Source organism: Anas acuta, chromosome 16 (assembly GCF_963932015.1).
Source record: "Anas acuta chromosome 16, bAnaAcu1.1, whole genome shotgun sequence".
Lineage (NCBI taxonomy): Eukaryota > Metazoa > Chordata > Aves > Anseriformes > Anatidae > Anas > Anas acuta.
The window spans coordinates 2,839,926-2,867,741 of NC_088994.1; the positions used below are offsets into that span (position 1 = coordinate 2,839,926).

Sequence of the window (27,816 nt, forward strand, 5' to 3'; positions counted from 1 at the left end):
TCAGTCCAAATTGCATTTAATAGAAATCTGTACTAAACCACTTGCATTCCTTGGACAGAAGGAAGAACTGAAAGATGCCCAAAGAAAGTATTATTTAGTCTAGTATTTAACTAGCAGGGACCACGAGAAAAACCTTCTGCTCCTTGCTTTAAATGTCACTATAATTAAAGTTACTGACAATGCTAATATTAATTCTATCCTATGCAAGATGTTTATCCCCGATCCCAGTTTAGGTTCAGTCCATTCAGAATTACTAGTATCTTCTGCAAATTTAATTCCAACTAATCTAATTCCAGTTTTAACTTTGTCACAGCTGTTCACAATGTCACAAGCAGTTCATGTACAGAGAGAAAACACAAGACAGACGTGAAAAGTAGAAATTCTTCCCTTGGGGCTTTTTTCTTTCCTATTGCAGAAGTATCCGTCTGAAAAGACACTGATTGTCATCCCTTTCTGTCTTCAGTGTTGCTTCCTTACTAGGTTCCTTTCTTATCTCCACCATATACAACTCCAAGCATCCCCACAACCAGAGCTGACAAATGATGAAATTCTTAACGTACCACCTGGGCTCCTGCTGGCATCCTTTCACCAGCTTCAACAGGGAAGCCATGGCAGATGCCGTAAACCAACATGCTGATACCACTCGGGATTCATCCCTTACCCTTAGTACATGATTTAGTGATCTATGTGATCCAGCTGTGGAACAACTGAAATGTGCAGACTGTAGATAGAGAACACAAAGAGATAGGGAAGATAGAGAGGAAGACAGAGAAAAAGGAGTAACAGAAGAATCAAGAAATAAACTATATTTAATAGATCACAATTATATTTTGAGTATTTTGAGAATTTTTTGTTCCGTGACAGACTGCTGGGCAACCACGGATTCCTACACTGCAGGGACGATGATCATGCAGTGCCATCGCCTGTTTGCTTCTGGTAGCTACATCAGCTGAGATCTGCTGCTTCCAAAATAAAATGACAGAAAAAATAATTACAAAAACTGAGTAATTTATCAAGATATTATTTCTGAACGAAAGCTCTCAGTCCACACCACGACCCTGTCCTCTACCACAGTGGCTCCCCGTTGGCTGTCTTTTTTTTCTATAGCAGGATCTTGGAGCACATCCACAGGATGAGCTGCCAGGGCCAGGTACGATGGTCGTGTTCCCCTGAGACATGCTTCTTTTGGGGACACGTTGAGCTTGTTCATGGACCAAGCATGTCCCTGCGATAATGGCTGTCACTTCACAAAGTTTAGGAGCTCTTCTCCCAGCTCTCCCAGCACCTCCGCAGGTCAGCAAGAGCGCTGGGAGCAGCCCGGGGTGCAAACCAAGGAGATGAGGCCTGTTGAGAAGAGCAGGGGAAAAGAAAGCTTGGTCCTGGGAGGAGAAACAAGGGAAAGATGGTAAGAACTGCTCCAGCTGAATCAGTGCTCGTGGCTGGAGATAAAGCATGGGCGCCGAGTGGTTTTCCTCCTGACTTTCCAAAGTCATTGACCTTTGGACTGAGGCGAAGCAGGAAACGGCACAAGTCCTCCCACTGGCAACAAGCCTGACAGCAGCTTTGACAGGAACGGGATTTTATCTGAGGGAGAACACTGGATGCCAGGATCCTGTAACTGAAAGGAGTTCTGGTTTTCAGCCCCGGGAACAAAGCTTTGACCGGCAGCGCTGCTACAAATCTGTGACTCCGGGGGGGGGGGCACGTCATTCCGTGTCCCGTGGGGTTACAGGCCGAAAAGTGAGGGACTTTCCCCAGACTCCCCACGGAGACCCAGCCGGGCTCCCCCTCAGCCCCCCCAAAACGCCCCCTCCCCACCCCCCAGCACACGCACAAACACCCTCACTGCACAACAGCCAGCCAGGTGGGGCTCCTGTTTATTTTGGGGGGCTCTGGGGGGGGTTTGGTTGTGTTGCTGACTGAAACCCTGCAGTTTGACCCGCGGGGGGGGGGCCAGCCCCGAGGAGGCCGCCCCCCACCCCCCGCCCGCCGCCCTCAGCGCCCGCCATTTCCCGCGGGCACGCGCCCCCCCCCTCCGCCTCCCCTCCCCGCGCGCGGGCGCGCGCCACCAGCCCCTCCCCTCCCCACCCCCCCTTGTTGCTATAGCAACCGAGAGCCGGCTGGCGCGCGGCGGCGGCTGCCCAATGGGGAGGCGGCTCCCCCCGCAAGTCCCGCCCCCCGGGGCCGGAAGGGGCGTGGCCTCGGGGCCGGAAGCGGGCCCGCAGCGCCGCAGGGTGTGTGTGTCTGTGCGTGCGCTCCCGCCGCTCCGCCCGCCGGGATCCAGGCCGCGGTGCCGCCGCCCCCGCCAGGTGAGGCTCCCCGGGCGCCCCCCGCTCCCCCCGCAGCGCCCCTCGGGGCGGGCGGCGCCTCCGCGGGCCCGCGGGAGGCCGGGGCCGGGCGGGGGAGGCCGCCGCAGGCCGCGGCGGGAGGGCCCCGCGGGGTGCGGGGCGGCTCCGGGCCGCTTTTTGTGCTCCGCGGTCGGGCCGTGCCCCGCAGCGCTGCGGGGGGGCGGTGTAACGGTGCGCCCCTGCCGCCCCTGCGCTGCGGGGCCCGGGCGGGGCCGCCGCCTCCTCCTCCCCTGCGGCCGGCACGGCACGGCACGGCCCGGCCCCGCCCGCATGAGCCGCCCGCGGGGCGAGGCCGCGCACACCTGTGCGGAGCCCCGGCCCCCGCCCGCCCTGCGCCATCTCCTGCCGGGCGTTGGAGGGCTCGGCTCGGCTCATCTGGCCCGCTGCGGGGAGGGGAGGGAGCCGGCCTCCATAGAGGAACGATTCCGAGCCCTCCTCCTCCTCCCGACGGCTCCTGCCTTACTGCACCCTGCCCAGGCTCCGCCGCGGGGCCCTTCTCGCGGCTTCCCCCAAATCGGGAGCGACCCGCACCCATCAGGCCCCTTCCACCCCCTGGGGCGATTCTGTTCCTATGGCAGTTTGTGTGAGCTCTGTCACATAGTAACGGAGGTGATCACAGAATGCTAGAAGGAAACAAAATAATGGTGTTTTCCGATTTTAACTCATCGTGTCCATTTGGGAATAGAGATGAGTTTAGGGAGGACTGCAAAGGGAAAGAAGGGTCCATAAAGCCACTCCCAATGTATAAGAAGGCTGGGCAGTAACCCAGAGCTAACAACCTCAGGCTTTATTTACGGTATGTGCAATTGTACATTAATTAGGATGATCACATTTCAGTGACATATAGTCACTCTGTTAATACATGGGAACAAAAATGTGTCTAATGCAACCATTACAGTATAAATTAGTTGCTTAAATTCCTCGTTAACAGTTAAAACAACTTCTATGGTAGTAGAAAACAAATTACATGGTGTGCAGTACTGTCAAAAAAATTAAATCCCTACATAAAAAAATGAATTTGAGAAACTTTGGCAGGTTTTGTAGCATCAGTGGTTGGAATGCGTGGTTTCACACATGTGCTACCGCAGCACCTTAGTCAGAAGTTGGCTTTTGTTTTAAAGTAATACGGAGATGTAAACTGATCTAGAAGATAAAAAAGAAGCAATACCTCCTTCATTGGCTCTATCTCTGCAGTCCTTCAGTGTCAGTGTAATACTTTGTTTATCGGATCGGTACCCGTGAAGTGGTAGACTCGGTGCACAGATGGGCCTAGTGCAGTTTTCTCAACCTCATTATGTCAGTACCGCATGTTCTGATCTCTGCTATTTTGATGTTGAGTCTTTTTTTTTGTAAGCAGGCCCCTGCCAGTATGCAGCTTTTTGTGCTGTATGCGAATAAACTCAGATGAGGAGGAGTTAAGAAAATAATTATTTGAATAACGAGATAAAAAGCTGGTACTCCGATCCTCCGGGTACCCCGCTGCATCCCAGCGAGACCAGGCCTTCCAGTAGTGTGTCTCTTCTATGGCCACACGTTTTGCCCCACCCTGCAATATAAATATTCTCAGTTTATTGCTAACAAAAGTGATTTACCTGTGATACGTATGCATTAGTTTGGCATGAATTTTGTGCCCGGAGGAGGATTTTTGGGGGGTAACTCACTATTTCCACCTGGACTCTAGTCAAAAACAATTACGCTGGTTGGAACAAAAAGATGTTACCGTGTGAGGATGTTGTACTTTGGAACTGTGTGCCTGTCTCCACCTGCAGCTTTCCTGTGCTTAGTGCCAGGGCAGCGCTTGTCAGCCTGAAGTTCCTCATTTAGAAGGCATTAAGAAGAGCAAGAATACTGCCATAAATTTAATTTGTCTGTACAATATCGGTGCCCCTATGTGCTCTTGTTACCTCTGATGTAAATCTACAGTTGTCTACAGAGTTTAAAAGCCTTGCGTGTAATTTTTCCAAAATGGTATTGGTCAGGTTTAGGAAACAACAATTAATGATGGTAGAAGGTAAGCAGAGCAAGTGGAGGCATGGCTTTACTGAACGTTAATTTTATCTTAACGTTAATCGTTAAAGACTTGCACTGAAGGCCAGGGCATGTGGTGAGTCAGTAGATGCAGAGGAGGCTGAAGTTATGTGCCACACAAGGTCAGTGAGTGTCAGAACTGGGAAGTCACTTTTTTTTCCCCTCACCAAGTTAGCAGTAAGTTTTACTGAACTTTTTATATATGTGAAGGGCTTCAGTGGTCAGATAGAGCAGACGTGTCCATTTTTGATCAGTGGCTTAACAATACATGGTTACCTTTGGAGGAGCTGGAGTAGAGAGACAAAGCTGATGAAGTGAGATGCCTGATGCTCAGCTAAAGAAAGGAAGGTTCCTTGCAGTCTGATAAGGAGCCCGTTCCTTTCCTGTAAGGAATGTTTGTTGGGGGTGATGCCTGCTGGACAGCGAGTATCAGCATTGTCACGCAGTTCTGCCGGCATTGTAGCTCCAGTGTCAGCATGTGTTGACCTGAAGCATGGAGAAGGATTTGCTATTTGTTTCAGAAATACTGTCTCCAAACATTTAGTCTTGGTAATTATCAAACTGTACTTTGAGACACCACTTCCCTCACATGAATACTTATTTTGGCATGAATTGCCCATCCAGAAATCTCTAAGGCATGTTCATGTGTTGTTGGAATTGAACTACATTTTTTGTACCAAATTTCTGCTTCTCATGGTAAAATTTGAATGGATTTACAAAGATGGTGGCTGAGAATTGATTGTGTCACACTTCACCAAACCTGGTTCCACGTCCCTTTTTCGTAGTGGAGCAGCCTGTTAACCTGCATCTCTGCTTGGCTCGTTAGCGACTGATACGTCAAGCTAGTAATTGCACTGCTTTCTCACCAGGATTTTAATGAAGTGGAAGTGTTTGTTTGACAGCTTCTAATGCTTGCTATAAAGAGAAGAACAATACGCAGAAATCAATAACTTAATTAGCATCAGAAGAATGGGTCATGGAGAGCAGCAGACTTCAGGCCACCGTAGGCTTATTAGTATTGTCCTATCAGCTCAATATGTTATATAAGCCAGGCTTTTTTCACTGTCACTTTGCATCTGGTTTCTACAGACTTTAAACACGGTTACTTCTCATCTGTTTTGGCTTCGGCCTAAACAGCTCATTGAGCCTGGGAACAATAAAGGCTGTGGAGCAGATGTAGTAACTGCTGGGTGGCAAGATGCAGTCCTCCACCACTCGCAGTCTCCTGAAGAACACTACCTACGTGTTCTCCTCCTCAGCTGGTGCTGAGATGTAGACCTCCAGTTCTGTGCATCCGTCCTCTCTTGAGAGCTCTGGGGGCATACAGCCTCTAGGTGCCGTTTCCAGGTTGGTCACACCTCCTCCTTTTTGCAGCTTCTTCTGGAATTAGCCAGACGTTCATAAACTAACGTTTGACAGGCTCTGACCTCCGGTGTTTTCTGATTGTATCAGATCTCACCTACACAGCCTTTTATTTTTGGAGGTGGGAAGTAAGCAGTTGTAATCTTTTTGTATCTGTATACATGTGATTATGCACCTGTAATAGGGGTTGGAAGACCTTAGGCTGTACTGGGGAGAGTGTTTGTTGTTTTTGTTTTTTTTTATCTCCTATCTAGAGTGTGGGGAACTACAGTGCTCTGAATTTGTGGCTGCTGGTACTGTGGGCTAGTGGTTGGCAGTCCTTATTGTAAAGTGTCCAGCCACTGCCTTGTGGAAGGCCACTAAGTTGTGGTTGGATAGATGCTGAAGAGGGCAGGCCTATGAATTTTACATGTGTTAACACATCTGAGAATCTTCTGCTTAGAGCGGGCAACTTCTGGGACTCCTCCGTGGCTGTGATCTGCACGTCCTCGCTCCTCCAGCTCCCCTCTTCCCCCTTGCCAACACGGCATGGCTTCAGTGGTGCTAGAATAGATGGTTCCTGTCGGCCTTCTGTTTGTCACCTTTGTGTGTTTCGCTCCTAGCTGCAGGTAACCTTTGTGAGATGGCTTCTGTTTGTGGCCTAGGACTATTTTTAGCTCTAGGCTTTGCTTGTTTCAGATTGTGGCACACTGCTCCATTGTTAGAGCGTGGCTTTCATCTCCTTTATGGGAGGGACCAGTTATAACTGATAGTTGCTTCTTTGCCTTTTCAAACATCACTCCTTTCCTTGTATCTTTTTTTCCTTCTGGCAAACACTTCCCTCTTTTGGAGCTCAAGCCAGCATAGCTCTGCAAAGCTCTTCTTCAGCCTTCTAACAAGGTAAGCGATGGAGAATAAAATGAAGGTTTTAACAGTGTTCCTTTATGCAGTGCTTTGTGAGTGAAATAAAGGTAGGCTTACTGGTGGGTTGCAGACGTTTTGGTGTGGGTGATGTTTTCCTTGTTGTATTTAATTTCTGTCAGATCCATTTTTTGGAATAGTACCTTCTAGTTTCATGGAAAAACTACTAACAAACGGTACAGATATTAAGATAAACAGTGCAAGCCCCTGCGTAGTGAATTCTTAATTCGTCAGCCATAAACCAGTGAAGTTCTGAGGAGCTCCATCTTCAGTAATCAGTTTGAGTCACATTTAAGATGTGCATAAATTTATTGTTTGAGAAACAGCATTCTAATGCTTTGTGCTGGTGTTTTGGCTGTACAGCTGATGATGCGTTAAGCTGGTTTTTGGAGCTCTTTTATCCACTAGCTCTTTGTCCTTGCAGTCCTGTCTGGTTTCCTTAACATGTCCTTATACGAACCCATTGACTGCCATGAACTGACTTGCATCCATGGATAAATATGTCAGCGAGCTTGATAAAACAAACTCTACGCCATTTCAAAACTAAACTGTATGCTGTTTGTAAACAGAATTCTGCATGGATAACTTGAGTATGCATTAGAACAGTATTGGCAAAAAGCAGATCAAAGATGATACTGACCTTTCCATGGCAAAATGTAAACTGTTGGAGTTTCTTGTCTCTGGGCTTCAACAAACAGGCTGCTTCTACAAAATAATCGCTTTCCCCAAGAGGAAGAGTAGAAGATTGCAGTAGAACTGCTTCTGATAAGCTGTGCAGACAGTGAGGAAATCAGAACTGCTTTGGAAGTGTTTTGTTTAGGTGACCTGTTACTTAAAGTTGGCTCTTGTGGCATGAAAAGCATTCTTCAGGTGTACTGTGTCGGGGGTAAATAAATGCCATTACTTCCCACGTTACGGACAGAATCTAAATTTAGTGCTGAGTTTAGGAGTGGTTGACTAGGTTGGATAGATGCACCAGTTACAAATGTAGTGGGTTTTCTCAGTGGTAAATGGCTGCTATTTCTTTATTTTTTTGTGTACATATATATGCACCAGTGTACTGTTGTTTCCAATAGAGACATAGTCTCTTGCCTAATTAACAGAAGCACGTGAGAGCTAAATGTAAACTTACCATTCTCATTTAGCTTTTCTTGTTCTTTTAGAGTTGTTTTTAGGCTGTTCAGGTCTCTGTCTGGAAGCTTCTGATCTAGACAGTGAGAGTCCTGATTGGACTTCAGGGAGTAGGAGAGGAACATTATTGTTCAGTACTAACAAGAACGACAGTTCTGGGTCTGTCTGAAAATGCAGATCTGCCTACCTGGATATTGATGAATCTGGGACACCTGAGAGTTTGAGGTATTGAGGTATCCACTTTTTTTTTTTGATGAAAGCAAGGAGACTTAAGTCTTCCCATGAACCCAGGCCTAGGTGATGGCCACTGAACTAACAACATTATATTCCAAGTTGATTAATGTTGGCGTCCTGTAGAAGCAAGCAACACTCAGTCTGCCTCCCAGACGCATTCTTTACCAACTTCATTTTTCATTGCTCCAGTTCCTCAGCAGCATAGTGGCCATGTGATGTGTTTTTCTTGGCTTCCTATGCTAAACTGCGTTATCAGAGACGATAAACAAGTTGTTTCCATACGAGCAATTGGTTTTGCAGTAGTGACTCTCATGTGGGCCACATCCCACTGAGTCTTTGTGAATTTGTGTTATTTAAAAGCTCTTGGAAACTGAAGACTGCAGCCACTCTAGGTGTATAGAATTGTCTATTAAATATACATTGAAGCACGTATAAAAAAAAAATCTAGCAGGACAGTATAAATATGTCTTCCATGGCTGTCCATAGGTGCAGCTGTACTGGGTATGGCTCACTTAACCCCACAGAAATAGCTCCTGCAGTGTGCAGACAGCTGCTGATGTGGGGAGGATCTGCCCAGTCATTCAATACTCTTAAACAGTTGTTGTTGAAGACTAATGCAGGTTTAAAAAAAAAAAAAAAGCCCTACTGGTTTCTGCATTAGGACACGAATATGTGAATTGTCTCCCTGGCTGAGCTATGTCCTGTGTGGGAATAGGGAGAGATTTACACAGGGAACATATTGCTGTGCTTAAACTAATGGTGACATGGATTTTTCTGCATTATGAAGAATAATGCTTATGAGCCTTCAGGGTTATGGTTATGTATAATTTCTAAATAGTGTAAGTTATTGTCAAGAGGGTTGTTTTTTTTTTTAACAAAACCTTCATATTTATTCCAGTTGATAAACTGTCCATCTGTTACCACCTGTGAGTTGTGCTTCACCCCTCAATGTTACCTTCCACTGTGTAGACAATCAAATATTTTTCTGGTTTTATTCCCCACTAATTACAGGATAGTCATGGATAAAAGTGAGTTGGTACAGAAAGCCAAACTGGCCGAACAGGCCGAGCGTTATGATGACATGGCTGCTGCTATGAAGGCTGTCACCGAGCAGGGGCATGAACTGTCCAATGAAGAAAGGAATCTGCTCTCAGTTGCCTACAAGAATGTGGTCGGTGCCCGTCGCTCGTCCTGGCGTGTGATTTCCAGCATTGAACAGAAAACAGAGAGGAATGAGAAGAAACAGCAGATGGGAAGAGAATATCGTGAGAAAATTGAGGCTGAATTGCAGGATATCTGCAATGATGTTCTGGTAATAATCAAACAGCAAAAATAACAGTAACTCGTACTGCAGCGTTCTTATGAGAGGCTTAAGGAATCTTACTCAGGTTGTGGATACTGCAGCACTGTAGCAGGGGAATATTTTTGCATCTCTCTCCCTTTGAGTTGAGTTCTAAGTCCTAAATTGTCTAGTTTCAGGAATTCATTAGTTTGTTGTTACAAAAGAACGTTTTTTTTTTAAAAAAAAAAAAAACAAACAGAAGGATGTAGGCAAGGCAACACTGAAGACCCCTAACTGCTGGCTAGTGATTACCATAAAAACAAATTGAGGCCTGCTGGGGCACTAGCATAAGTCCTGCTAAAAAGCTGACTGTTTCTGTAAAATCTTTTGTCAATGAATGCTGACATCGTGAAGCTCGTGTACTACCTTTTTGGTGGAAGTATAAGGTCTATATTTTTTCCTCCCAAGTTAGTTTTGCTGTTTTCCCCACTTAGATGAGAGGGATCCTTTTTATTGGTGCTCATTTTGCCGAAGCTCTGTTCTTAGGAACAGTTGCCAAGGCTGAGAGTACTGACAGCATCTCTTCCTGAGGGTACATGTGCTGACCGTGCCACTCTTCAGCTGGAGCTGCAGGTAGAATCAGTTTGTTACGGATAGTCTCACTGCTCTGTATAGAATTCAAGTTCATGGCAGGAAAAGTGCCTGGACTTGTGCTGATGTCGAGCTGCTGCCCTTTGTTAGCTTGCGCGAGTTGTTAACAGCCTCAGCGTAGCAATTTTGCTGCTTTCCAGGGACTAGGATACAAGTAGTTTTTATCCTGAGTTTAGGGAACATCAATATGACTAATGCATGAGTATGTATAAGTCATTGTTAATGTTTTAACAGTTCATGTTTACCATTGTAATGAAGGCTGTTTCAGACATTATTTGTATGACTTGGGGAAAAAAAAGTGTTTCCTTTCTCAGGAACTCCTGGATAAATACCTTATTGTCAACGCCACGCAGCCCGAAAGCAAGGTCTTCTATTTGAAAATGAAGGGCGATTACTACAGATACCTCTCAGAGGTGGCGTCTGGGGACAACAAGCAAAGTAAGTGGAGGTGAAACTTCTCATTCTGTTGGGGGCTGGGCAGAATAAAGTATGAAAAATACTTGGCTCCTTTTCTCCTAACGTGAAATATTTCTTTCTTCAATAGTATTCAATAGTATTGAAGATGAGTGCAGTGCAGGTCACTTTTAGAGAAACAGACTTCACTGAAATTAATAGAATTGTTTGACAGATGTTCAAGTCAGATTCTGTTTGCAGTCACATCATCAGTGGCAGATTTCTAAGCACATTTCACAACGTAAAATCCTTTTTCTGGAGTATGGAGGAAGAAAATGTGTTGTTTCTTGTGGAAAAAGCTTGGTTGCTATCATCTTTTGTTTAAACTATGAATTTAGCTCACAAGTCTTGGTTACTTGCAAGCTTTCTGCATTCAGATATGAGATACTGGGTTACTGAGTACTAGACCAATTGTTAAAGCAACAGCCTGAATTCTTGGTAAGTGTCTGATCTGGTCAGTAGCTTGCAACCTTAAGCCCCAGAATAATGTCAAACTGTTAACCTGTTAGCAAAGGAAGGGACAGTTGTCTTTATTCTGAAACCTCAAACTGAAACACAGAATTCGCGGCCTACCTGCTAAAATTTCCTTCTCAAGAGTGTTTAAACTGGTAGTTTAGATGCCTCTTTTTCCCCATATGGTGGTGTTCAGATTTTTTAGAATTTAACTTCTGTAGCTCCAACCTTTAGCTGAACAAATATTTCTGCCTTAATAGTTCAACAAGTGGTAAGCTTTCACCTCTTAATCATTGAAAGAAGCTTTCATGTTTGCAGTTATATGAATATCTAGTGGCATGATGGTCTAGACAAAGAATATAATAGCTTCCCCCATGAAATGTGGTGATGTACTGTGTGTGAGTATGATTGCAATTGCTTCTTGCAGCAACAGTGGCAAACTCTCAGCAAGCTTACCAGGAGGCATTTGAAATTAGCAAGAAAGAGATGCAGCCAACGCACCCCATTCGACTTGGTCTGGCTCTCAATTTCTCTGTCTTCTATTATGAGATACTCAATTCTCCTGAAAAAGCCTGTAACCTGGCAAAGACGGTAAGCAGACTCCTCACATCACCAGTTCTTGTGGGAGCTAAGGAGATAATTACATGGTGACAGTAGTTTGCAGATAGTTATGCATTCTCATATGAAATCCTTTACAAATGCTGTTGTCTTTAAACTATAGTCTCCTTAGTGTATTTTCGGGTAAGTTAGTTAAGGCTAAGCTACTCTGGCTCAGTTAAGCAAAGGCAATGTGCGAAGGCAGCTGATCTAGTGAAAGGGGAGTCTGAGTACCTCTTCCACTGTCCATGTCGTTCTCTTAGAATGCTCTTAGTGATTTTTTTTTAATTTGATCACTTTGCGAATAAGTGTTGTCTTTTTGAGTTATGACTATAGCATAGCTGACTGTGCAACTGTGCGTGCCTCTCTAGAGACCAAATGGAACTTGGTGCCAGATAGGGAGAAGGCTAAAACCTGTTTTAAAAAAACATTTTAAAAATGTTTTGCTTCATAAAATACTGCTGCTATTCGTGTTTTTAGTTCATATGCTTACATCTGTTTGAAACCTGAATGAGAGAGAACGCTTACTCATGGCTCTCAGCTCTGACCTGCATCATGTGCTTTCATTTGTAGCGGATGGGTCGTGTGTAACAGATGCGCAGTGTGGCATTATTAATCTCTATTAAAATGTACCTGATTCCCTGTGCTCCTTTGAAGAGAAATACAAAACAAAACCAAAGAATTCTACTCCAAATTCACTCTCAAGTTCAGAAGTCACTCTCAAAACCCCCTTGTTTGCCATTTACATGTATAATGTATATCAACGTAATGGTGGTACCTTTCTCTTTTACTGGCACTTCAAACCACTCAGGCCTTCATCTTTAATGAAGGTATTGCTGTTAAGTGCTCCTCTTAGACCTGACTGTGAGCTGTGTGAATCATTCTTCAGAGTGGCAGTGTGTGTGTGCTTGCCTCTTCAGTACTTGCTATTGGCATGGCAGTAGAGTGGCCTTAATCTAGCCCCTTTTGTGAAGACTTCGGTCATCTAGTGTTCTTGTGCTCACGTTGGTTTACTTTTCTTCCCTTGGTGAAAAAGAAAAATACTGGAAGCTTTTGTCACAAAGCTTTTGTGGCAGATCTACAAGATCTGTGGAAGCAGAAATGAGTTCAGAGTGGAGTAAAAATTTCTTGCATGTTTCTAGGCATTTGATGAGGCGATAGCAGAGCTGGACACGCTGAATGAAGAGTCTTACAAAGACAGCACTCTCATCATGCAGCTGCTTAGGGACAACCTCACTGTAAGTATTACAGGGTAAACTGCTGCGTTCTGTGCTGGTACTTCTTTAGGCTGCTGGACTCCACTAAGTAGGACTCAGCAGCTGAAGCTTTGTGTAGACCTGTGCCATGAAAATTGCCTTTTCTGAAGCATTAACTGCATGTCTTAACTGTGCTGCTTTTTGTAACCAGACCAGTTAGACTTGCTGGTTTAGATCAGAGATTGCTTGTTAACCACTGTAACAAACTCAGCCTTTTTGTAACACAAAGTGCAATATGTCTGTTCTCAACAGATTTTGTTCAGCTTGCAGACTTTTGTTTGCTTTTTCCTTGTAATCCTTTACCCATTTTCTAGTTCATTATTTTTACTGTTAAGTTAAATTCTGTTAATCTTAGCTGAGAAAATTGCACAGCTACTGCTAATTGCACTGTCTTCCCTTTCCTGACAGTTGTAATTAACCGTGTGCTTTCAGCATAAACACGTTTGTATTTTCTTACAGCTATGGACGTCGGAAAACCAGGGAGATGAAGGGGATGCTGGGGAAGGAGAGAACTAATGGCTGTCACGCTTCACTATATGTTCAATGTCACCCTGTATCCTACACATATATCCCTTTGTGCGACAAGCAAAAAGAATAGTACATCGACTTTCACAACCTCAACGTAGCAAAAACTGTCTGTGGGGTAAAAACGGTTGGTTGGTGTTTTGTGTACTTAAAATGGAGGTCGGTTATTATAATGGCATTCCGAATTTTCCTATTATGAACATTTACAGTTATGATTACCGTGTTTATATTTTTAACTGAACACTGTGATTATGGGTTTTGTGATTGCAATTGACTTTACAAAACTCTTATTGGTAGAAAAGTAGACATCAATTATGTAACAATGGCAAGCATAATCTGGCACCAAAATAGTCGAAGTACAATTCTGTTGTAAAGTTGTACAGAAAGTTATAGAGATTCTATTGTGACACTGGGGCATGGAAGGAAAACAATCCAATGTATGGCATTCCAGTTAGTAACACACTGCTCTGAGTTAGTTTAACAGGCACACTTTGTAGACATTTTTAACCAAGTCTGAGGCACCGCTTTCAGTCAAAAGCTCACTTTGTCAATCCTGTCTTTCTGGGGATTGGGTTTGTTTTGGGGAGGAGGGTAACGGGGGAGTTAGCAGCTTGATTTCCAAACTCTTTACACTGGCAGGTAACTGGGATTTGACTTCTAAAAGTGGTTTCATGCCCATACAACATGCATGACTAAGCCCCTTCCCACAGCAATAAAGTACCTAATTATACCTTAGATATTCTTCAGTAGTGAGAATTCTTGGTTCGCTACCATGGACTTGCAATAGGAGAAGATTCAATTTTTTGAATGGCCTTATTAGTTTGGATGATACCATGAAGCGATCTGCCACTTTAGCATTACTTTACTCTTGGGTGAATTGAAAACTCCATGGTATTCCCATCTCGATTTTACCTTGAAAGCCTTTTAAGTAGTCCACCAAGCCATCTTTAAGTTTGCTTTATAGAAATTTTCTCCCATCGGACTCTATTCATCCTCGACCCTTTCACCTGCTTAAACTCCATTAAAACAATTGGGTTCCCACATATACATCATCCTTTCGGTGTGGGTGATGTCAGGACGGTAGGCGAGACCTGAATCTGCTAGAGGACTGGTTTCTGTCTTGGATGTTTGTGAGCTGCCAGTGCTCTTGCAGTCTTCAGCTCATCTGCTGTTTTTTTGGTAATACCAAGATCTGGCTCAAATATTCAGGTTTTCCCACTTACTGTACTGGAATGCAGACCTTACACATTTGCAATGCTTGTAATATTTGAGCTCCCGATGTCCTCACCTAGTTACGTTTCAGACATGTCCCATTAAATAAAACCTAATAAGAGTTGCGTGAATAATGCAGTGGAAAAGATTAGGAATAGTCACCTATCAGTCTCGCGGTATCATCCCCCTGCCTTCACATTCCACTTAGGTATAGGATCCATCTGTTTGTCTGTCCATCCGTCTGCTGGAGAGAGAATTTCATGCACTGATTTTAAAACTCCCCTCTACTAGCTGAACAAATTGTGCAGTTAATACTTGGCGCTTGATAAATGCAGTAGTGAATGTGGAACCGAGCCTGTCTGTATATCTGGTAGCTCTTTTCGCTTTGTTTTTACTGACCAGTATTCTGCCTAAAGTTTGCTTCTGTGACGGTTATATTGCCTAGCACACACGTGGTTGTGAGAATAGTATAGCAAAAAGAAAAACCTGGTTATTGATGTACTAGATTTGTGTATGTCTTTTAAACAGTTCTAGTTTCACCTTACACAAAATAATCAGGAAAGTGTAAAAGAATTCAAAAGTGAATAATAAAAAAAATTTTATCAGTTGTTTGTGTCTGTTATCTTTGCCATCCTTGTGGCAAAAACACTTGGTGGTAGTAGAATCACCACTTTGTAGAACCAATAAGGTTGGAAAAGGTCCAACCTATGGTCCAACCTTCCCCCTGCTACCACAGTCACCCACTAAACCATGTCCCTGAGCTCCAGGTCCAACCTTTCCTTGAACACCGCCAGGGACGGTGATGCCACCATTTCCTTCAATTAAATGCTCAGTCTTGAATTGTGTGAGTTGATTCATGGTTTCCAAATGGTACTAATATGTTAATGCTCGTGCCTTTGCAGAGAGTTTTCCCCCTCACGTTCCCACATCTGTAGTAGAGAATGCTGCTTCTCCTCAGTTTTGTTGAGGTCACATTTATATTGTCACTGCAGGACTTAAAAGAAATGCAGCTATAAATATCTATCTAATTTGCCGTGAGTCACTGCACATTGTATGGCTGAGCACACTGCACAGGAGAAAAGTCTGGTACGGCACTTGCTGCTGCAGTTGGCCAATTACGTTTAAAGCTTTTTCCCTTAGGGAAACTTTTAAATGCATACTTCTCAATGCAGGGTTAGCTTTCCAGTTGGGCCTCCAACAATCAGCTGCTTGTGGACCTGGCTGCACTGGTGAATAACCTGCACATGCTCTAGTTAACTCGCTGTTCTCAGCTGGAGCTGTACAAAACCAGCAGTACTGCGAGCGCACATGCCTGCTGGAGCTGTCTTCCTGGAAGCAGTGCTTGAAGGACGGAGCAGCAATAGTCGGGCTAGCTGACACCAGTCATCCTAAGGGTGCTGGGGAGGCTGGGTGGGACCAAGCAAGTGTCCTGACAGTTTCAAAAGCCTCTTCAGCTCGAGTGTGGAGATGGTACAGCAGCATGCTCTGTGGGTAATACTGCTCAGACTCTTTTGTTTTGATCACTGCAATGCATTAGGCCAAAACAAAACGAGCTGCTGATCAAGCACTAATCTGTCTACGGCCTGCTTTTAAATGATTCACCCTCTGTTTGCATCTGTATTTATTACTGCTTTGCCACTTTCTTCAGTGTTTATACTCGTACCTGCTCCTACAGAATTGTATAGCGTGCTCTGACTCCCAGCCTGACTCACGCCAATGCCACTGTCAGCTCCTAAAAGGAAAAATCCTGGGCCTTGCCGGCTGCTTGAAGAGCACTGGTCTTGCGCTGGTTCTTTCAGATAACATCTACTCTTCTTTAGGGGTAATAATCTCAAGCAGACTGGTCTCCAGTGATGATGAGTTAGAGGGTGTTTTTCAAGTAATTACATCTTTTGGGGAAGGTTGGCCCAGCCGCTGGGAGTCTGGGCGTGCTCTGCATGTTTGCACTGATCCAGGTGGTGCCGCTGCCCTCTTGTTCCTGGCACTGCTGGTCTGACCCTGGGTGAGGCGGTTCAGCGTGGGACACCACCAGAAAACCTTTTAGTGCAGCTCTGTCCCGACTTGTGCTGCCGCTGCCCCTCGGGCTGGCTGGTGGGAGGTGTGCTGAGCAGTGCCGGGGCGCAGGAATCGCCTTTTGTCCCGAAACCCAGCAGGGCTGCAGCTGGAGGCAGCACGAGGTGGCACAGGCAGCGTGGCCACGAGGCCCGAGCCCGGCAGAAGCGTGGATGGGATGGGATGGGGATGGGATGGGGATGGGGATGGGATGGGATGGGGATGGGATGGGATGGGGATGGGGATGGGATGGGATGGGATGGGGATGGGGATGGGATGGGATGGGGATGGGATGGGGATGGGATGGGATGGGATGGGGATGGGATGGGATGGGGTGGGATGGGATGGGGTGGGATGGGATGGGATGGGGATGGGATGGGATGGGATGGGATGGGGTGGGGTGGGATGGGATGGGATGGGATGGGGATGGGATGGGATGGGATGGGGTGGGGTGGGGTGGGATGGGGTGGGATGGGATGGGATGGGATGGGATGGGATGGGATGGGATGGGATGGGGATGGGATGGGATGGGATGGGATGGGATGGGGATGGGATGGGATGGGATTGGGATGGGATTGGGATGGGATGGGATGGGATGGGATGGGATGGGATTGGGATGGGATGGGATGGGATGGGATGGGATGGGATGGGGATGGGGATGGGATGGGGATGGGATGGGATGGGATGGGATGGGATGGGATGGGATGGGATGGGGATGGGATGGGATGGGATGGGATGGGATGGGATGGGGATGGGATGGGATGGGATGGGATGGGATGGGATGGGATGGGATGTTTGTGTGTGTGGGGCAGGCGCTGGGCTCGTCGCTTCACCCCTGCCTCCTTCCAGCTCGTGTGGTGACGGCCTTCGCCTCACGAACAGCCCCGCGCCTGGGCTTCCCACCCCCCTCGGCTGCAGGATGGGTTTGGGGCTGCCCCTTCAGGGCCGAACCGAGCCGGGCCGGGCCGGGCGGAGCCGGCGGAGGGCGGGGAAGGCTCCGGGGAGGGCCCCGGCCCCGGCCCGCCCCCGGTGCCGCGGGGGGAAGAGGCGGGGACCGGCGGCAGCCGCAGCGGGAGCGGCGCTGCCAGCGGAGCTGCCGGAGCTGCTCGGTGTGAGTGAGGGGCCGGGGCCGGGGCCGGGGGGGGACCCAGCCCCATGCGGCCCCACACGGCCCCTCCGTGCCCGCGGGCATCGGGCCGCGCCTCTCCCCCGGCTCCTTCGCGGCCCCGGGCTCCCCCCCTCAGCCCTGGGCTGCCCCCCGCTGCCTCTCCCCTCAGCGGCCGCGGGGCTCCTGGTGCTCCCGGGGGGTTTGGGGTCCGGAGCTGTTTCCTTTCGGAGCTCTGCTTCTCGGGGGGGTCCCAGCGCTGGCTGCTGCCTCCTCACAGCTCCGCGCCCCGCCGTGTGCTGCTCTGGGGCTGCTCCCCCCAGGGAAGGGCTGCCCAGCCCCAGCCCCCCGCTGTGTGCCTCAGACCTCTCTCCCTTCGCAGCTGATCTTTGCAGTTGGACGCCATGAACGCCAGCGGCCCCGGCTACCCGTTAGCCTCTCTCTACGTGGGGGACCTGCACCCAGATGTGACCGAAGCCATGCTCTACGAGAAGTTCTCGCCCGCCGGGCCCATCATGTCCATCCGAGTCTGCCGGGACGTGGCCACCCGCCGCTCGCTGGGCTATGCCTACATCAACTTCCAGCAGCCGGCGGATGGTGAGCCCCGTAGGGTGGTCCCGAGGGGTGCCTTGTGCCTTTGGGGCGGTGCAGGAGGAGCAGCGGGGCCAGCAGGTGCCTGTGGGATGTGTCAGCTGTTAGGGCTGCTGGTGTCCTGCTGAGGATGGGTGCTGGTTGCAGGTAACCCCGGTCTGTGCTCTCTTCTCCTGGGGCTGGGTGAGTCCTCATCTCAGGGACTGGGAACTGATGCAGCAGCAGGGCTTTGGGTTTGTACAAGGGGAGAAGAAGGGAATTGCAAGAGTCTTTTTGCCCTGAGCTCACGGGGAAGGGCACTGAAACCCCTTCTGCCCTGCTGGCTCGTGCCAAGGAGAAGCAAGGTCCCCTTCTCAATATCCATGCTGTCAGGCAGGGCCTTTTCACCCCGCTGACCACAGCAATACAGCACTGAATGGCAGAGTTACCCGCAAGGAGACTTATTTTGGAGGGAGGCAGCAGCGATGGGGAGGTGTTGGGTTAGTTGCCCTGGAGACCAGAGTCGTTACCCAGTAAATGACTTGGGTATCTGCCAAACTCAAGCTTGCAGCGAGATTAATGCTCTGCTGCCAGGTGCTTCTGGAATGTGCTGAGGCCTCCTGCCTCGTTTGGCTTAACGAGGTGCCCAGCAGTGTCCCCGATTCCTGTGTCTGTCTCTGTCCTCTGATTCCTGTGCTGTAGGACGGGGAAGGAGGTCCATCTCTGTGATTGTTCTCTCCCTTTGTGCTCACCTCTTTGCCAGCTGAGCGAGCCCTGGACACCATGAACTTTGAGGTGATCAAAGGCCGGCCCATCCGAATCATGTGGTCCCAGCGAGACCCCGGGCTCAGGAAATCAGGGGTTGGAAATGTATTTATCAAGAATCTGGATGACTCCATTGATAACAAAGCCCTGTACGACACGTTCTCGGCCTTTGGGAACATCCTGTCCTGCAAGGTATGAGTCTGTGGCTGTGCTGTGAAGGGGGCTTGCTGCAGAGCTTCCCCAGGTTCTTGGTCAGCTGAAACTCACTTCCCTGCTTTTCCTCCTAAATTTGCTTTAAATTCCCGCCCTTTGCTTGGATGGAAGCCACAAGGCCCTGTGTTTCCCCTGGGGACAGGGTGCCTTTCCTCCCTGCACCTGCCCCTCTCTTTTCCTTGTGGTCCCTGACCTGCAACCTGAACACCACGCTGCTGCTGCGGGAGTGGGGTGTCAGGGGAGGGAGGGTAACACCCCTGGGAATGAGGGCGGGTGAGACTTACTTGTGTGCAAGTAGGGAGCAAACTACCATCTGTGGTTTTTACTTTTTTTAATTTATTTATTTCTCCTTGCCCTGCTGTTGTAGGTGGTCTGTGATGAAAACGGATCCCGTGGTTATGGCTTTGTTCACTTTGAGACTCAGGAGGCAGCAACTCGGGCCATCAAGACCATGAACGGGATGCTGCTCAACGACCGCAAGGTGTAAGTGCAGGAGGAGGGGCGTCCCTAGGCCTGCTGTGGCACTCCTCCCTCAGCCTGATGTGTGCTTGTGAGCAAACACGTGCCCTGCTCAGGCTGCTGCCTCCTGCCCTCGGTGTCTCCTCTCTTCCCTTCCCGGCTGAGCAGCACAGCTCTGCTTTCCGGAGCTCTGAGTCGTTTGTGGTCTGCGCTGATGGAAGCGTGATCGTGGTTTTGAGCCCTTCCTGGTGGTGGGGAAGGAGCCTGCCCCAGGGCTGTGTTTTACTGCTGAGGCAGTGTAATGAATGCCCGCAAAGCAGGACTGGTCCTTGATCGCCGCTATCAGGGTCGGATAATCTGGGGCAGGAGGAGGTTGGGTTGTTCTCCAGCCCTCTGACATTGCATCACCTCAGATCTTGTGGGCTGCTTCCATACATGCCTTTCTTGTGGAGGCAAGCAGCTTCCTGAAGGGCTCGGTTATAACCTCAGAGAAAGAGCTGAAATGTCGTGGCATCCTCTGGGTTTTTTTTGGGGTGATACCCCTGGCTGTGCCCAGGATGGGGGTGCAGCCTGTATTAGTGCTCACCCTGCTTCAGTGGGGTCTGGAGGTGCTGGTGTGAAACACTTGGTGGTTTACTGGTGGCCCAGGTGGTGCCTGAAGCACAAGGGTCTCTCCTGGCCCTTATCAAGACAGATGCCTCTGTTTTCCCTCTGCAGAGGGCATGGGGAATTCATGGGCCCCTGCTTAATTCCTGCAGGTTTGTTGGCCACTTCAAATCCCGCAAAGAGCGCGACGCAGAGTTTGGGTCTAGGGCAACGGAGTTCACCAACGTCTACATCAAGAACTTTGGGGATGACATGGATGATGACAGACTGCGGGAAATATTCTCCAAGTTCGGTGAGTGTGGTTGTTGAAGCCAAATATCCTGATGTCTGGTAAACTGGAGTTGGTGCAACCCCAAAGTAGGTGGGGAGAATGCTTGGCTGGAATACAGAGCCCTTCTCTTCTTGTGATCCGCTTTGCTTAAACACCGTGCGGCCACAGGACTGCAGTGACTTGTTGTCAGGATGTCACGTGCACTTTCCTGTAATGACAGAGGATGCTATTAGGTGTTCTCTGTTTTTTGGAGCCACTTCCTTCCAAATAAGTGTTGTGGGTTTTCAGGTTTTGGTTTTTGTTTTTGAAACTGTCTTGAAAACAGCATACTTGTTATAGGAGCCACAAAAATAAGAGATGTTAAGGCTGAATTTAAAGCAAGAGTGGCTTTCCCAGGTCAGCCTGCTCCTGGAGGATGCCTCTTGCACCAGGGTTTGGTGCTGTGCTGGCTCGTGGACTCCAGTGTCCATTTTCAGCTAATCTGAATGCCCTTCGTATGAACCCAATGTGTGTGTTCATATATGAAGGGAGATGAGAACAGGCCGCAGAACCCAAAAAGCCAGTGGCAATGTGAGCAGCATCCTGGGTGGGAGAGGTTGTGCTGGCCGCCCCGTGTGGCAGCAGGGAGCCCACAGCTCCTCCTGCCACTTGACTGCTGTCACTGTGCTGGTGTCTCCTGGTGGCTTTGCTTGCTCCTGTGCCCTGGGGGGGTGCCCTGTTTCAGCACAGTCTCTCCTTCCCTCTTGCAGGAAAGACTCTGAGCGTCAAGGTCATGATGGACAGCTCTGGCCGCTCGAAGGGCTTTGGGTTTGTGAACTTTGAGAAGCATGAAGAAGCCCAGAAGGCAAGCAACAAATCGCTGGGGCAGTGGGCAGCCTGGTCGGCTGTCCCAGCCGGTCACCTGCTGGGACCTCCCTGTCCTGGGGTGGGAACCTGCTGGCCCTGCTGGCCTGGCTGCCAGCGTGGGTGCCTCGATGGGCAGCACCCGGGAGGGCCAGCCTGCGCTGGGGGCCCTGTGAGGGCAAAGCCCCTGCCCTGCGCTCACCTGGGGAGCTCTGCTCGTGGTGGGGCTGGGGTCTGTGGTGCTCAGAGCCGTGCTCCCTGCTGGCAGGCCGTGGCTGACATGAACGGGAAGGAGATCAACGGGCGGGTGGTGTACGTGGGCCGGGCACAGAAGCGGCTGGAGCGGCAGAGCGAGCTGAAACGGAAATTTGAGCAGATCAAGCAGGAGCGAGTGAGCAGGTACCAGGTAAGGGGCAGTGGGACGCTGCGTGCTGAGGGACCCGCACCGTGGATGTGCCCTTTCAGATGCAAGTACCCATATGGGGCTCCAGTCACTGTTCTTAATGTCCAGGGAAGCAGTATCAGCAAAGAGGAGAGAGCTAAACACGGGGTAGTGTTGGCAGGTGAACAAACAGGCCTGCTTTTTTCCAGAAATAAAATATTAGTCTGGGAATTAAGAGGTTTCCTGAGCTCTTGGAGCAACTTCATAGCAGTGACCTGAGCCCCGCTTTGCTCGGGGCATCTCTCCTGTGGGCACAGCACACGCACAGCCCTGGCTCCTCTCCAAGTCACTGATCTCACCGGAGTATTTCTGGGTTGTCCCACCTCCTGGCTAAGCCGCTGACAAAACCTCAGCTTTAAAAGCTGCTGTAAATCTTGGGAGCCCGCTGTACCTTCTGGAGGAGGCCAAGCTGCTTTTCTGCCCGTTTGCAGGGCGTCAACCTGTACGTGAAGAACCTGGACGATGGGATAGATGATGAGCGGCTGAGGAAGGAGTTCTCTCCTTACGGCACCATCACCAGTGCGAAGGTGAGGGACCAGGGCTGGGCTGGCTGACACCTTCTGCCCTTGGGAAGGGATCAGGACAGTCCTGTTGAGTTACAGCTCCCTGCTGATGGCTTGTATCTCAAGCCAAGCGTGAAGGATGTGTCACTTGTGCCCAACGCTTACTGATTCAGCAAGTACTTTGTAGCCTTGCTGAGTTCTCCCAGCCCTGCTAAGTGCAGGATGTGGCCCTTGAAAAGAGGATCCTTGATACCGCACGGTTGCTTCACGTGGTTCTGCACTAACGTGACAACGTGCAACCCTCACTTGCCCATGAGCAAGCAGCAGATGCCAAAGCATCTCTGGGTCCTGCAGGGCTTGGCACAGACCCCATGGAAGGTTGCAGGTCTTGGGCTGGCCCAGACTGACCTTGGCATTTAGCAAATCTTTGGGTTTCACCCCATTGTGTCCTCCCCTCCCCTGGGGTACCCTTCCCTTGTGAGTAGCCCTGGGAGCACCCCGTGCTGACCCGTCCCACCCTGGGTGTGGGTGCTGGGGGGTCCCTGACTTTTGCTGTGCTTTGCGGGTGGCCGTGCCGATGTGTGGACTCAGCTGTGTTGTTCTAATCCAATTTTAGGTGATGACAGAGGGTGGCCACAGCAAAGGGTTTGGCTTTGTATGTTTTTCCTCCCCAGAAGAGGCTACCAAGGCCGTGACTGAAATGAACGGACGGATCGTCAGCACTAAGCCTCTCTACGTCGCCCTCGCCCAAAGGAAAGAGGAGCGGAAAGCAATCCTCACCAACCAGTACATGCAGCGATTAGCCACCATGAGGGCCCTGCCTGGCCCTCTCCTTGGCTCCTTCCAGCCCCCTCCGGGGTACTTCCTCCCCCCCATCCCTCAGGTGAGTCCCTGCTCCCCTCCTGCAGTGGCAGCCTTGCTTGGGGACCCGGATTTGCCGTGTGCTGGGGGAGGTGGGCGGGCAGGTCCAGGAGCACGTCTCTGTTTTGTGCAGAGCTGCCTGTGTGCTGGCTGCTGGCAGTGCCCAGCTGCCGAGTCAGCAGCAGGGCTTGTGGAAAGGCTGGCTTGAGGTGCACCAGCAACGGGCTGGGTATTTGGTGGATCACCAAGGAGAAGTTTGGTGTGAAGGTTCAAGTGTGGAGAAAGAGCCCAGTAATGAAATGAGGGGAGGGAGAAGGGTTAGAGGCATGCAAAAGCCTGTGGGGAGGAGATAAGTGGATGTGCTGGAGGAAATGCAGTTGTCAGGACTGGAAGCAGATCTTCAAGATCTTTAAAAATGCTTTGGCATGCCACAAAGCGTGGTTTTGGCTCACCTGTCTGTGGTGGCAGCTGAGATGCTGCTCTGGGCTGATCTGATGTGGCTCAGCTCCTGGATCACCTTCAGTATAATGTGTTCTCCCTCCATAGCCACAAACCAGAGCTACTTTCTACAGCCCCAGCCCAGTTGTCCCCGTCCGCCCTGCCACTCGCTGGAGTGCGCAGCCCTCCCGGCCTCCCCGTGAGTGTGTCTGTCTGTCCCCACGGGTGCTTGGGGCCAGCTGGGCCACACTGGGGACTGAGGGCTCTCTAAAAACACCACAAAATATAAAACGTGCAGCCACGGGAAGCCAGTGCTTGGGAAAGCAGGCAGTACCTTGGTGCGGGGCTCACTGGTGGCAGGCACTGGAGTTCAGGTTGCCCATGGAGGCTTTTCCAAGCCACGGCCCCTTCCCAGCATCTCTTCCATTTTCATTTCTACCCAGCAGCCTCGCTAACTGTGCTCCATCTCTCCTGCAGCGTATCCTTCAGCCACCCCCATCCTGAGAGCTGCCGTGCAGCCCCGGCGCCTGCTGTCCAACATCAGCACCATGAGACAGGCGTCCACCCAAGTGCCTCGCGTGTCCCCCACGGCCCAGAGAGTGGGTGAGTGCGGGGGGACCTGGCTCAGGCCCCTGTGCTGGGTGTGCAGGGGTAGCGTGGCTGCTCGTGGGGGAGTTTGGGTGGTGATGGGGCTGGAGCAGTGTCCCCAGTAAATTCTGGGGAACGTTGTGGTCTTTGGGTAAAGGGGTAGGTCTGTGACACCAGACTGGTCATGCTGCTCCTTCTCCTTGCATATGTTCTTTAAATATAATGCTACAGCCGTGGCTCAGTGCTCACAGGTTCTCACCTGCTGCTGAGGCTGACTCCAGAAAAACCCACTCGTGTCAGGGCTGCGTGGAGCTGTGGCCTCACAAGGGGATCTCTGGGGGGATGAGCTGCAGGTGCCTTGGCCAGCTCCTGCCCTCTGCCCAGACCAGTGGGTGGGAGGGCAGCGCCCATCCTGGGGACGCTGCCTTTGTCCTGGGAGCTGTTTGAGCCTGTGGGGGGGGGGGGTTAGCTGGATTTGGGTGAGTTTTTAACCCTCTGTTCCCTCCCTCTTGCAGCCAACATAGGGACGCAGACGGTCAGTGCCCGGGTGCCCTCCTCGCCCACCCTGCCGCGGGGCGCCCCGCAGTACAAGTACTCGTCAGCCGTGAGGAACATCCAGCCGCTGGGCAGCGTGCCGCCTGGTGCCCCGCAGGTAGCGCCTGCCTGCGCCCTGGGCGTGCTCCTTGTGGGATCCCCGCGGCTTTGGTTGTAGCTGGGGTGATGGGATCCTTTCCTGGGGCTGCGGGTCTGGGTCCTGCAGCAGCGTGGAGGCGATGCCTGGCTCTGGTTTTCCTAAAAGCTGGCTTTGGGGTACAAGTAGGCAGTGCCAGAGCTTGCAGCAGTGGCTCTGAAGGGTGAAAGGCCCCACTGCACCCAGGGATCAGCATCATTGCTGCGCGCTGGTGAACTTGTGCGTTGCTTCCAGCCTGATTGCTGCTCTCTGCATTGCTTTACCCAGGTAGGAGAACCCGCTGTGCATATCCAGGGGCAGGAGCCGCTGACTGCATCCATGCTTGCAGCAGCCCCTCCTCAGGAGCAGAAGCAAATGATAGGTGGGTGTCCCTGCTGCTGGAGGAGGTCCCTGACCACGGGGCTGTGTGTACAGGCAGGCAGGCTTAAATGCACCAGGGAAAACTTAGCTGCAAGGGGAGTACCCTTATTGGATCACTCAGTTATGCTGCTTTAAAAACAAACAAAAAAAAAAACAAAAAACACACAAAAAAAAAAAAAAAAAAAAAACAAAAGGAAGGATATGGCAGAGCTCCATGGTGCCCAGCTCCTGCAGCCGGTGCCTGCTTCACCTGGCAGCTTCCCTCTACGTGCCCAAACCCTCCCTGCCGACGGGAGGGTTGGGAGCAGAGTAGTTTGGGTAGGGCAAAGGGGAGCACAGAGCTGGGAGGGCAGGGGGGCTTGCACGGGGTTTGAAATCACTGGAGGTCTTGCGTAGTGCTCACTGGTGTCCTCCCCGGTGCTCGGAGCAGGTGAGCGCCTCTACCCGCTGATCCATGCGATGCACGCCTCGCTGGCTGGCAAGATCACGGGGATGCTGCTGGAGATCGACAACTCGGAGCTGCTGCTCCTCCTGGAGTCCCCCGACTCCCTGCACGCCAAGGTAGGGGCACTCGGTGCCCAAACACATCGTGTCCCAAGGGCAGAGTACGTGCTGCTGCAAGCACTAAATGAGGGGAGGTGGCTGCGGCCCAGAAGATGGGCCAAGGACTTTTAATATCTGTAGAAAGATAAAGTAGCTGCCTCTATACAGTGACAGACAGGGCCCCAGGCTGATCACATCTGCCTGCCTTCAGCAAGAAGGGCTCAGAGCAGCTCTGGAGGCATGGCCAAGCCCTAGGGGTGGTTTGGAGGTGGATAGGAAGCAAGAAGGGGAGAAGGCAGGGTGAGCATTGCTTCCCAGAATGAAATAGGAAATGGTATTTACTTAGTTCTGTTTTTAATCCCGGTGATTTTTTTGCTTCTGGTTCCCATTAAAACAGTGGCAAGGAATCAACTGCATTGCCTTGTTGCTGCTTGGAGGCAGGATTCACTTTCACTGTTCTGCTGGTACTTTTTTGGAGGAGCCTGGGCTCTGCTGGGTGCTGCTGGGCAGCCTCGCCTATGGAGAAGCTCAAGTTCACTCTGGCCTCTTGTGACTCCAACAGAAAAGGAGAAATGCCCCAGCCCTTTCTTAGGGAGGAGGCAGCAGTGGTCTGTGGGCTGATCCACGTCCCAGCAGACGCAGCAGACTTAGATTTATTATTATTGGTTTTGTTAATCCCCTCATGCTCTAGAAGTGGGGCTTGTGTGGGGGCTGTACTGAGACCTGGAGCACTGCCATTCCCGTGCAGTACTCTCCCATGTCAAAGCAACTCCTCTCTTCACCAACGTGTGCTCTCTGTGCAGATCGAGGAGGCTGTGGCTGTTCTCCAGGCACACCAGGCCACCGAGACGTCGCACAAGGGCGGCGCGGCGGCGTTCCTGCAGTGAGCCCAGGTACGTGCCGGGGTGGCTGCAGGAGCTGATGTGTGCTCAGGATCTGTGGCTTATTGGGCTTCTTGTGCAGACCAAGTGGGGCTGTACATGCTGTAATACTCCACTTCAAATCACACGATTCATCCTCCATTTTCCAGACTTAATTGCACTGCAACAGCATAGTTCTGTCTGCTCCTTTCCTTGCCCCCTTCCCCTTGTGTTCATGAGGGCAACGCCTGTGCTGCCAGGAAGGAAGAGGGAAGGACCTTGCTTTTCTGCCCTCCCGGGGGGACTGGCACAACCTCTCCTAGGACTTCCTGCTGGTGCTGCAGAACCTTGTCAGCAGATATGCTTTAAAAATGTTGGTGCTACTGCATGGGATAGATCAGGAGAGCCAGGCATGCTGCTGAGTGAGGGACAGACTCATCAGCAAGCAATTCCCCCTTTGAAGATGATAAGTTTTTGACTTGTGATCACAAGGAAACACCAAGTTAATCCAAGTTCAGAGATGACCTGTGAATTCTTGTCTGGATCAAATTGTTCTTCTAGCGGCTGAAAATTGCATATGCAATTGTTCTTTGTTTTATGTAACTAGGATTGGGAGTGAGTCCTGAGAAGGTTGCCGTGGCAGAACAACAGCAGCCACCTCACCGTGCTTCTGGAACTATGGCTGTGTAGTGACACTGGTCTGTCTTCAATGCACCCACCCCGTTTTCTTGTGCGTATTGTAAACCTTACTGCTTCCTCCCTGCACCTGTATAAAAATTCCAAAGTTAATTCTCTTCTCTTCTGAAAGTGTCTTGTGAAATGTAGCGTGGAACCCAGCCCGGTTCAGTTGCCCAGGAAATGGCAAGTGCAGATGAGTCATCTTTTTAGTGCATTTACTGGGTTCTGTAGTTTTACTTGTTCCTGTAGCTGACACTAATAAAGAACTGATGCTTCCACCCCCCAAAACATGGGCTAGTTTCCTTTGCAGAAGGGCAGCAAATGCTGTGTGTTTCATGCAGGTGGAGGGACAGACTCAGGCCAAGCTTTGTAATTAGTGCTTGAAGCTTGTGGTGTTGGCAGGGTGGCAGTCCTCAGAGCTGGCTCAGGGACAGGAATTGCTGTGTAGGATTAAACAAACTGCTGCCCAACAGTTCTCCTGATCCTTCCACTCTCAAAGGGTGACCTTAAGCAAATTTCACAGCATCCACTTCAAT

The 27,816-nt window shown here is 50.1% G+C and overlaps 2 protein-coding genes across 4 annotated transcripts; both read left to right on the plus strand.

The window, feature by feature from the left end:
* Nucleotides 1-2,155: 2,155 nt before the first annotated feature.
* YWHAB (tyrosine 3-monooxygenase/tryptophan 5-monooxygenase activation protein beta) lies at nucleotides 2,156-15,040 on the plus strand. The gene is made up of 6 exons (XM_068700323.1): nucleotides 2,156-2,309; nucleotides 9,015-9,315; nucleotides 10,251-10,374; nucleotides 11,270-11,433; nucleotides 12,582-12,677; nucleotides 13,155-15,040. The coding sequence occupies exons 2-6, from the start codon at nucleotides 9,022-9,024 to the stop codon at nucleotides 13,209-13,211; spliced, it is 735 nt and encodes a 244-aa protein (XP_068556424.1). The 5' UTR covers nucleotides 2,156-2,309; nucleotides 9,015-9,021; the 3' UTR covers nucleotides 13,212-15,040.
* A 2,415-nt stretch (nucleotides 15,041-17,455) lies between these two features.
* On the plus strand, nucleotides 17,456-27,568 carry PABPC1L (poly(A) binding protein cytoplasmic 1 like). Of its 3 annotated transcripts, XM_068700578.1 has the most exons (16): nucleotides 17,456-17,595; nucleotides 17,972-18,186; nucleotides 18,923-19,116; nucleotides 19,505-19,620; nucleotides 20,355-20,494; nucleotides 21,223-21,317; nucleotides 21,585-21,722; nucleotides 22,190-22,285; nucleotides 22,878-23,144; nucleotides 23,669-23,759; nucleotides 24,038-24,163; nucleotides 24,664-24,800; nucleotides 25,107-25,200; nucleotides 25,630-25,760; nucleotides 26,546-26,635; nucleotides 27,210-27,568. In XM_068700578.1, exons 2-15 carry the CDS (start codon nucleotides 17,994-17,996, stop codon nucleotides 26,627-26,629), a joined length of 1,902 nt encoding a protein of 633 aa, XP_068556679.1. In that variant the 5' UTR covers nucleotides 17,456-17,595; nucleotides 17,972-17,993; the 3' UTR covers nucleotides 26,630-26,635; nucleotides 27,210-27,568. The 3 variants fall into 3 exon arrangements, 2 of the variants coding, with proteins under 2 accessions (XP_068556679.1, XP_068556680.1); XR_011101919.1 differs by lacking the exons at nucleotides 23,669-23,759; nucleotides 25,107-25,200; nucleotides 25,630-25,760; nucleotides 26,546-26,635; nucleotides 27,210-27,568 and having other exon boundaries at nucleotides 17,457-17,595; XM_068700579.1 differs by lacking the exons at nucleotides 23,669-23,759; nucleotides 24,038-24,163; nucleotides 24,664-24,800; ... (2 more) ...; nucleotides 26,546-26,635; nucleotides 27,210-27,568 and having other exon boundaries at nucleotides 22,936-23,100.
* The last annotated feature ends 248 nt before the right edge of the window (nucleotides 27,569-27,816 follow it).